The following is a 10,598-nucleotide window of genomic DNA, read 5'->3' as shown; positions in this document are numbered from 1 at the left end:
AAACAGAACCTCTTCCCTGATCTCAGTTTCCCATGACCCAAGAGCTGATGGCATAACCTTATCACCGATGAGCAGGACCAGCTACATATCAGGGCTCATTGCAAAAATGAAAAGGCAGGGCCCCCTTTTCAAAAAATCATTAAGAATTTCAGGATAGTAGCAAGTGGGCCTGGGGCCCTTCTGAGTGCGGGGCGTGTGCCCACAGGGGTCCCACGAAGCTGGCCCTTCTGATGAGGTAGGAAAGGGTCGGGTCATTCCGGGTTGACTTATCCTAGCTAGGTTATGAGATTTCTGCTTTGTTTTATTCATTACCAATCATTATAATTAAAAAGCTCCAACCCTCATCCTTTTGAAGTTTATTTTTTGTTAGTATGCAAATATAAATGGTTTCAAATGGCTGTTATTCTAGTGGATAGAATTCTTTCAAAAAATACAAATGCTTGTCTATTAAAACGCGGCCGGAAGCTCTGCATAGGGAAAGACAGCATGTCCTCATTTATTTTATTGACAGTGTACAAATTTTGACATATTGATTACAATACTGACAGCTAGGTTTCTGATAAAGATTTAGTTTTTATTTACTCTAGATTTTGCTTCACAATAAAAATAAACTCATGCCAGTCTTTAGTAACCAATAATATCGATTCATTCAAATTTAATGACCGTTTTATTAAACTAGGAATCTCATATCACAGAACATTCACAGTGCAGGAGGTCACAGTTATTGAAAAAATAAATAGCGGGATAAATATATTTATTATTTACAACTTTTCAGCACATTGCTCCAGCTCTACCTGCTGCAGAGAGTGAGCAAAGATGGCAGCGCTCAGCCCAGCGTGCCAGATGTGTCTTCCGGGGCAACAAAGTGATGTGTAGCCGCCCCCCGAGTCCTTCGCTGTGGTTGCTTCTGAAGGGCTTTCTTCCTGGACCCGAGAGCCCTCTGATTCTATCTGCTGTTTGGCAGGTCATGGCAGGGCCGCAGGAAGATGGCATGGCACAGCAGAGACTGTGCCCTGCCTGTCTCTCGGGCGCCTGGGACGCGCCTGGCCTCTCCTTGCCGGCCCTTTCTTTGGCAGCTCCCGCCTCGTCTCCCAGGCCTGGCCCCATCTGGCTGGTGGCCCTGTTTCCTCTCTAGGTAATCAAGGCTCTCTTTGTGTTCAGACACCCAGCAGCTACTTCCACTGGCATCTGCTGGATGGGAGGCACATGCAGAGGGCGCCCTGCCAGGGACTGCGTGCTTGGAACTGGACACCAGCCGTCCCGACTAGCAGTTCCCCAAGGAAACTCCCCAAGAGCCGGCCACAGAGGCTCAGCCATGGCTCGGTCACAGCTCTCTCCGCTGGGTCCCCAGATATGCTTAGTCCAAGCCACAGGGAGGAAGCTCCAGCGAGTGGTCTGCAGCTCAGAGGGGAACCTCTGTGGGTGAGGCCTGCAGTGCCCCAGTGGCCAAAGCCGCCACTGGGATAGCTGATTTGGAAACACAGAGCTGCCTTGCTCACACCCCAGGCATTTTCAGTGGGAGGACAGGCCTCACTCCTGGTGAAGGGGACTGCATGTTCGTACCGTCACTTGGGAATCCTGGCGTGGGAGCAGGGAGAGGGCTCTGTGGTCTGGGACCCTCCCTTCTGTGCAAAGGCCGATCACGCCAAACTGTGCAACTAGAAGCCAAAGCTGCACATACTCACTCTTGACAGCTTCGCAAAAACACTTGTCCTGTGGTGGGGTGGGCAGAGCACATACCTTCTCCGGGATTCAGGGTTTCATTGGCCATGACTGTGGAAAAGTCCCAACCGACAAGTTGAATAAAAAGCGACTATTTGGATTCTGGCAACAGCAGGAAGAGGTGTGGATTGTGCCCGTATTTGCCATTATTTAACCAAGGAGCAGCCAATCCAGACCCATCAGTTGGATGGAGGGAAAAGCCACACCACCGAGGCTGGCCTTTCACCTAGGCAGGGGGCCGTTTTCAACTCTCGTTGTCCCCAGGTGTGAACCAGGGTGTTCTGGGAGCGGACATTTTCCCAGACGAGCAAAGGGGATTTGTCAGCTCTGGCTGCAGGGTGCCTGGAAGACCCGTGACCTCGATAGCTAGACACAGACCCTGCTGATGAATGGAGCCAGGAGCCATTAGTCATGAGGAGCTAGAATTCTTTAAATCCCCACAAAACATCAAAGCTCTAAAACCACTCATCTGGCTTCCTTGTTGTGACAGAAAAAATAGCCCCGATTTCACGCAGGCACCAGTTTCCTCAAGGCTGGGCAGCTCCGTGACAGGCTGGGCCTTCTCTTGGCCACTGGGCCAGAAGTGAAGCGCAAAACCAGGGCCCCAATGTCGTTTTCCTTCTTTAGAAGCAAGTGCAACCACCTAAATGCCTTTTAAAAATCTGTGCCCCTACAGATGGTACCCTATGGGGAGCTTTCTCTGCAGCACAGCCAAGGGGCACCCCCAAGCCGGGTTGGCAAAAGGCTGTGACCCAGGTGTACAACAGAACCTGTGTCCCACCCGTATCCTTAGCCTGTGGGCTGGGCCCATGGAAAGACCCTCCTGTTCTGTCACCCATGTGACAGACATGAGGGAGATTTACCCACTGCTGGAGGGGCCCCTTCTCTGCTTCGAGAAGCCCCGAGGGAGCCTTGCAGGGCTCACGTGCTCCGCGCAGAATGCAAAGCCAGAGGGCGAGTGCTTACACCTGGTGGGGCGCCCAGCCGCTGGCTCCCTCTGGGTGATCCACAGAAAGGGGGAGGGAGGGGCTCGGGAGGCAGGGCTTTGGGGTTGGGGTGAGGGATGATGACTGCCTGCCACCCAAGAACTGCCCAGAGAGCATTTTCAGAAATTTCTGAAAGTTTCCATGGGCATGATGTGGCAATGAAGCTGCTGAGATGTGGACCCGTCTCAGGTGCCCTGGACACACCTGCTCACTGCCTCAAGGGGAGGAAGACTCCCTAGGAAATCACTTTTGGGGGCATTAGAGGGACCTGGGAATATTTCTATTACGTGGAGCTTCCCCCTCTAACCAGAGAGTTCTTTGGGCATTCCAGCGCTAAGCATTTGCTGGAGGTGGCCTCCTCCACAGCCAGGCTGTCTTCTCTAGCTGGGGAGGATCAGGGCGACAGGGAAGGAGAGGTGGGGTGGATGGGGAGAGACCAACCCCAGCTCCAAGTGCCCGCCCCATGTCCTGAGGGGCTCTGCTGCTTGCCTTCAGACCCCACCCTGTCCCAGCTTCTTAACCCCAGGGGTCTATTCCATACCTAGGGATGGAGGGGAGGAACTCTCCCTCTCCCAGTCTGCCTCCCCTAAGTCCACCCCACCTTAAGGACAGGGAGGGCCCTAGCCTCAGGAAGGAGTAACACCAGGAGGAAAGAAGGCTCCTTCAGCTTCCAGCCTGTCTGTGACTCGTGTTCCCAAGCACAGGGTGTGTGTACTGCTATAAGGCTTCCACATCCTCCCCCAGGGGGAAGAGCGGCAGCCCAGGAGGGGTCTCTGGTTGGGGTGTACAGGGCTGCTCCAGAGTGGTATGCACGCCCCACCTGGTCTGACTCTGGGAGGGTTAGGACTTTATCGGCTGCTCAGGTCTGTAAAGGCAGTGGACTGCCCGGCAGAAGCAAGAAATAGCCCTAACAGGTGGGGGGCTCAGGAGCAGATGAATGCTGGCAAGCGCAGCAAGGTCAGTGCATGTGGCCGGACAGGAAGCAGAGGCCAGGTGTCGGCAGGTTACGGGCAGGGTGGGATGAGTCTGACCTGCCCCCGGTGCCCTGGACCATTAGTCTGTCTCTGCAGCTGACCCAGAACCATCCTCCAGGGCCAGGTTCTCAAGACCCCACACACCCTCCAGCCGGACCGTGCTCAGGCTGGCAGGGACTACTTCCCAACAGGAAATCGAAAGGAACCACAGCTCCTGTCTCTGTAGACATTTTCTGAGTGCAATAGTTCATTTTTCTTTTCTGCCCCTAATTACAAGAGCTACATTTATTATTTTTTTAAATTGCCATTTTTGTAGCAGTGTAATTACCCCGTGCTAGTTAGCTTTGGGGATAAAATAAAGTGTTCCTGCCTAGTGATAAAAGCATTATTTAAAAATGAAGACCTGACTAGTCAAGCAATTCTTTAAACTTGTGACGAAAAATATTTTAAAAAGAATTTTTTTTTTACCTACAGTGTGTATATAGTTTCCTAAGTACAATAAATGCCTAAATCCTTTAAGGAAGTTATATTGGCACATTAAAGTCAAAAGAGAGTTAAGCAAGAGTGCTCTATATATTAAAAACATTATTTTTAATCTCAGAAGGATTCTGCTGAGGAAGAGGCTGGTACTCAGGCTGTGTTCTCTGAAAACTGTGCAAGCGTTCAGGCAAGGGACAGCAGCAGGGACATCATCTGGGGCCATACGGCCTGCGCCTTGCAGCTGGAAATATTTTTTGGTCTTTACCAGGAAAAATGTAAAGACACTGGATGCGATAGATATTAGGATATGAACTGGGGCACCCAGGAGTCAGTTAAATATCTGATGAAGTTTGAACTCAAATAATACCAACAACCACAAAGGCATAAACGTACCCATACCTATCGCCCCCTGCCCAGGAATGGCCAACCCATTGATTGGACTGGCTGAGCCAAGGCAGGTGACCATCTACAGCTCAGACTCCACTCCGCTACTTCCTGGCGGGGGACCAGGCCAGCTATGCTAAGAGCACAGAGTGTCGCTCGGAAACCCCTTGCATCTTACACATTTACAATGATGACTTATGGACCCCCTGGCCTCCCACTTAGCTAATTTCATAGGAAAATCACCCTTGTCCTCAAGTTGAAGACCACCAAGCCCCCCGTATAGGTAGAGCAATAAAAAGAGAAGCCTTTGCGTGGTGTAGCTACTAACACTGATGGAAACCCAGGGTAGAAGCCCAGTGACGGAGTTCTCGCTAACTTAAAGGTCGCAGGCTCGAACACTGCCTCCTCCTGAAGTTCGAGCGGCCTTAAAGAACTCGGCCACAAATTCCACCTCGGGTCACAACCCCCGTGTCTCAGGAAGGAATTACCGTTGGATTTCAACTCATTGCCAGGGACTGATTCTTGGTGAATCGCTAAAAACCTTCTTTCCTCACACCATCACGGGCAATTCCCACGGAGCCTTCCGTGCAAAACAGCTCAGTGTAAAAAGTGCATCGAATCTGATAGACTTGTGCAATAGAAACATTAAAAAAATAAAAATACCTCTATATAAAATGAATTGTGCTTTCTTTTTAGAAACCGCAACTGGTTTGCGTCCGTAAATCTTTTTAATATATATTTGAGAGCTAGGAAGCAGTTGAAAACTGTTTAATATTTTTTCTGTTTCTGAATCAGCCTCCCATCCTTGGACTTTCCTGTGTAGCAAACTCTAAGGTTCAAGAAACCGAGCTCTAAAAATTCCGAGTTATGGTTCCAGTGAACCGTGGAGCGATCTGCCATCTTTCTTTCAGGAAATCTTTCTTCTTGTCATTGGCCATTACCTCTGCCACACGTATGCCAGTTCAGCAGGCTACGGCATTTGTTGGGTGTATACACAATTGGGCCTTTCCACCAGATGGTTTTGAGAGTAGCACATGAACAAAGAAATGACAAACCCGAGGTGACAGAGTGCCTGTCACGCGGAAGGTCTGGGATGTATGGCTGTAAACTACGATCTCCGCTGTGTCTCTGAGTTAGCACCCATTGAGATGTCGGTCCCTGACTCCTCCCTGACTTCCAAACCAAACGTCTTGGTGTCCATGCGACAGGACACACAGAGGGTCCGTGGTCCCTAAGTGTCACCTTTTTGGGTCCCCCCAGGGTCTTTTTAGAGGGAATGATCTTTTTCAAGTATGATGATCTACATGACATTTTATTTTTAATATTTCATTGCTCACTCTCTGAATGCATCAATAAAAGTGAGAGGAATATTCTTGTTTTCTCTCTTCTGCTGTAAAAAAAAAACCCTGAAAAACTGTTTCCATTCTTCCAGTTTTTCCAGAAAAAGGGTGGGGAGGCCACGGTCCCACACCCCCAGCAGGTTGAGGCCCTGCCCCTTCCAAACCGTGAGTGCACCAGCAGAGGTCAGAGGTCTTCGCAGCATAGCCGCCTGAGGAACTCACCCCTTGGGCCCAGAGGAGACACATGGGGACAGCACCCCTGTGCTGTACTCGCACCAGGAGACCTCACACTCACCGACCACCTTCTTCTGAGGATGCTGCGACACAGAAGGACAAGCTGCACACAGAAGTCCTTCTGACTAAAGTGTCCAAGACAGCTGAGACACACGCCACATCCCTGTGACTGGCAGCTCAGGGGTCTGCGAAGCTGCTCAAATAGCAGCCCCCAAATCTTGCCCGTTGGGGGGCAGGACTCCAAGGAGGAGAAGGATGCCCAGCAGCCTGGCCCACGGCCAGAGACCATGACGGCTCTTCCTTCCAGTGTATGAAAGAAGGGACAGTGGCTGCCGAGGCAGGAGGCTCATGGTGGGAGGGGACAGAAGAGAGGACACTAGTGCCAGGGTGTCCAGGACGGCTCCCAGTGGGGCCACAGCTCGGCTTTAATCGTCTTCTTGGCACATGGGCAAGTTGACGAAGGTGAAGACGTTAAACTCTATCATGATCGAGAAGCACAGGAACACGGCGTAGAGGACCAGCACGTAGATGCCCAGCTTGCGGTCCAGCCTCCACTTGTTCAGATGGATGCCAAGGACCTAGGGGAGACAGTGCGAGGATTGGGCAGGGGGCAGAGAAGTAAGTACCAAAGGCCTTTTCCCTGGAAAACGGCACACAGGCCAGAACCCCAGAACTTCCTCCAAAACGGGGGCCAGAGCAGAGAGGCGCTGCCAGGCACATCCTCGGTTTGATCGGCACAGGCCTTGCAGGCTTTTGACTTGTCTGATGGCAGGACAAGGCCGGGGACACACACCAGCTGCCCTCAGGGAATGGGCCCTCCCCAGCCCAGACCTCCTCTAGGGACAACTAGGGTCTTTCACTGGGTGCTCCCTTTGCCTCGGAACTTGGTGTCCTCAGCCCTCTTCAGCAAAACTCCCAAGGCTCCTGTTGGCCCACGGCCTGGCAACCTTCAGCTCGCACCACCTTCTACTCGTGTGTGTATGTGTGTGTGTGTGTGTGTGTGTGTAGAGAGACGGGCTGGAGCACACCTTCATTCTAAATTCTTCCCAGACTCTCCCACACTGCCCTCCACCACCTTCTCTCTATCCCTGAATCGGGACTTCCTAGGGGTCAGCTCACAGTTGCTGCATTGGAGCAATGGCACAGGTCCTAGAGGGGTAGATCACATGAGCGTGGGCAAGTTGCTCAACCCCCGAGCCTTGATTTCTTCCATGAAATGGAAAGGGACCATTGGGCATTTGTAAGGATCGACTCAATCAGCAGAGGTACAGGGTTGAGCGCCATCCTGGGCACATGGAGCACGGAGACCTGCGTTTCACTTCCTGCCAGGCCCGGGGACTGACCGCCACGCCCATCTGCCAGCTCAGACGGGCGGGTCCGCTGGTGAGAGGAGGCGACTGGGCAGGAAGGGGAGAGGAAAGTCCTTCTCTTCCTCTGGGGACCTCTTAGTATTCAGGGAACAGTGCAGTGGTGGGGGCCAAGGTTCTGGGGGTGTCTGAATTGACATGTTTTCTCAGCTTTGCCCCTTGCTGCACGGGGGAAGGATAGGGGGGCATGTGAGTAACTGGGCAGAATCCGGTGAAATGAAGTCTGGGTGACGTTTCAGTTTTGGGAACGTAAACACTCACGGTGAGCGCCACAGAGCCCAGGAGCAACACCACAGAATAGACCAGGCCCCGGCTGTTGATCTTCACCTGCAACAACAAGCACGCGCCCGAATCTCTGGGCCGCCCAGGGCCCAGCCATCCTGACAGCCCAGCCGCTCCTGTTTATTTCCACACCCGCCCTCCCCCACATCTGGATGCACAGGTGGCTGCTCAAGGTGAGCGCATGGCTGTGGACGATCAGCTACCTCTGGACGCAAGTCTCACTGTGCTTGTCTGAGGAAAAGGACCGGGAGGGGACGGTCATGCTAGCGGGCTGAGACATGGCGCAGGAGCACTTACAAGGGCTGGGCAACAGGGGCTTCCCCCTGCAGGCACCCCTCAGGCTGCTCTGGGAGCCTCCCAGGAAAGTGGGTGCCAAAGAGAAGTGGGGAGCACGTCCCCCAGAGCCCTTGGCTGGGACAGGGCTGACGTCACCACCATCCCGGGGGAATGCACACACCTGGCGTTGGTCTTGCTCACCAAGGAATTTAACACGGAACTTACTGTGGACCCGTAACTGATGACCATGGTCTGCAGTCCCCACGGTATGCCGAGCCCCACTAGGATGTCAAACACGTTGCTTCCTATGGTGTTAGAGACCGCCATGTCACCGAGGCCTGGAGGGGACAATCGACAGGTGTCACTCATTAGGAGCAGGGCACTGGAAATCCCTGTCCTTTCCCGTGACTGTTCTGTTAGTGCTGCTGCTCAGGCAGGAATTCCTTCTTTCCCAGACTCGACATTTCTAAACCCCTTTTCCAAGGCCTAAGGCCCACTCCTTTCGTGGAGTCTAGAGGGGCCTGGTGTGAGCTGAATGGTGACCCTGAGGTTCATATGTTGGAGCCCTGACCCCTAGCACCTCAGAAGGTGACCTTGTTTAGAGATTGGGTCTTTGCAGCGATAACCGAAATGAGGTCACTAGGGTGGCCCGAATCCATATGATTAGCTTCCTTAGAAAAAGGGGAAACTTGGACACAGCACAAGGGGAAAGTCACGTGGACACAAAGAGGGTTCTCTACCAGCCAAGGTCAGAGGCTTGAAACAGACTCTCCACCGCCCCCAGGAGAAATCAACCTTGCCAACACCTTGCTCTCTGACTCCCAGCCTCCGGACTGAGATGGGTCTTCATTGTTGGTGCCTCCCCGTCTGGGGAACTTGGTCACGGCCGCCCGGGGAATGAAGTGTGGGGTCCCACACGGTTCTCCTGCCATGTGTGTCAGCCGATGTCCTCTGAAGACCTACTTTGTGCTCCACCTCAGTGAACCCCCAGGTGCTCTGAGAGAGGGGGCTACTGTCCTCATGTGGCAGATGATAAAGCTAAGGCTTGAGACATGCCCAAGGTCACACAGTTTGAGAGTGGTCCAGCGTCCTTCACACTGGGGCATGATGCATACCTGTGGCCCAGGCAATGGCACTGTGACCTTGGCCTTCAGTAGGGCATCTGGTCTTATGCCCTGCCCTGCTTAATTCTGAAGGGTGAACTCTTCCCCCAACCAGGCTAAAAACATCTTAGAGGGCGGGGGCCATGTCATCACCTTCCGGCCCCACCGCCCAGCTTCGTGCTGGCCACTCCATGGGAGGGACGTCATAACTTGAGGGGTATTAGAAATTAGATAACAAGCTTTTACCAACAACACTCAGGCTGGCTGAAATCTGCTGTACTCTGGCCACTTAGCCCTAATTTGTCCCGATTGGCGTCATCTGGCACACGTACAAAGGCGTGTGGCAGGAACAAGCCTGAAGCACAAATGCCTGTAGCCGCATGATTGCTGTGGTCCCTGCGAAGCTTGCGGCAACTCTGACGAGCATCTGGATGACTGAGTCACCCTGCTGGCATAAGCCAGGTCACCTCCTCTCCCGCCCGCTACCGTCATCGCTGACCTCCAGGACACTGTGCCTTCCTCCTGGGCCTCATGTGCCCCTCCCAGCCTGCACCACCAGCACCTGGGCAGTTTCGGGCGGCAGCGCTGGGAAACCGGCCTTCCCATCTCATGTAAAATGCAGGAATGTGCTGCTGCAACTGCTCGCCCAGCTGCTTGCCCCTGGCGCGGAGGCAGGCACTAGACTAGCGGGGAGGGTTGGGAGGTGGAAAGAGTTTGGGAGGCCAGGCGGAGTGCGTCTGAGGTTTGACCGGCTTCCCACTCTGCACAGGCGCTGCATCTTGGAAGGACCGATGGCGGTCCCAAATAAGAGGAGCGCGACTCCCTTGGGGGATTTGCTAGAAGCAGACTGATTCAGTGGGACTGGGGGTGGGGGGCGCAGCTGAGAGTCTGCATTTCTCACAAGCTCCCCCATGGCGCAGAAGCTGCGGGCCTAGCTCAGGGAGTCCTGTAAGCAGCACCAGCATTTAGAGCTTGCCGCGGGCTCCTGCTCTGTGTGGCTGACACCCCACAGCAGTTTCTGGATCCTGTGCCCTGAAGACACTGTCTCTGCTTTAGCTCTGTCTGCTGGGTTCTGTCGGTCATATCAGTGCCACCCTTAGGACAACTAGGCCCGCCCTCCCCTGCCTCACCCTGCGCTCTGCATTCCACAGTAGCTGCTCTGAGATGACATCCTCCCTCAGAACTCCACCTGTCCCTTGTTCCTACAGAGCCCCTCCTTCCACTGCACTGGGACATCCACCCCCTTCCCGCCCTAGCCCTCAACCTTCTAGTGTCCCCCTGCCCCCACTAGCCTGGACTCCAGGGCCAGTTGTTCAAACTGCGTGGTCTCTTGCCCCCCGACTTCCATCGTGCCCACCAGCCAGCTACAGCTCTGGACAGGCTTGTCATCTGTCATCTGTGTGTCACTGGAGCTGGAATGGCTGAATCTGACCCACGCTCACGGGGGAGC

At 53.5% G+C, this 10,598-nt stretch overlaps 1 protein-coding gene across 3 annotated transcripts in view; it reads right to left on the bottom strand.

The window, feature by feature from the left end:
- Positions 1–487: 487 nt before the first annotated feature.
- The window catches only part of SLC24A4 (solute carrier family 24 member 4), a 135,379-nt gene continuing 125,268 nt past the window's right edge, over positions 488–10,598 (bottom strand). For all 3 annotated transcript variants that reach the window (XM_024567959.3, XM_045201851.2, XM_053928570.1), the window contains 3 exons: positions 8,271–8,383; positions 7,749–7,814; positions 488–6,698 (listed from right to left, as the gene is read on the bottom strand). In XM_024567959.3, the coding sequence (XP_024423727.1) occupies positions 6,546–6,698; positions 7,749–7,814; positions 8,271–8,383 (332 nt within the window). In that variant the 3' untranslated portion in view covers positions 488–6,545. The remainder of the gene's footprint in view (positions 6,699–7,748; positions 7,815–8,270; positions 8,384–10,598) is intronic.

Source organism: Desmodus rotundus, chromosome 7 (genome assembly GCF_022682495.2).
Source record: "Desmodus rotundus isolate HL8 chromosome 7, HLdesRot8A.1, whole genome shotgun sequence".
NCBI classification, from domain to species: domain Eukaryota; kingdom Metazoa; phylum Chordata; class Mammalia; order Chiroptera; family Phyllostomidae; genus Desmodus; species Desmodus rotundus.
This window is presented reverse-complemented; position numbering and strand designations above follow the sequence as displayed.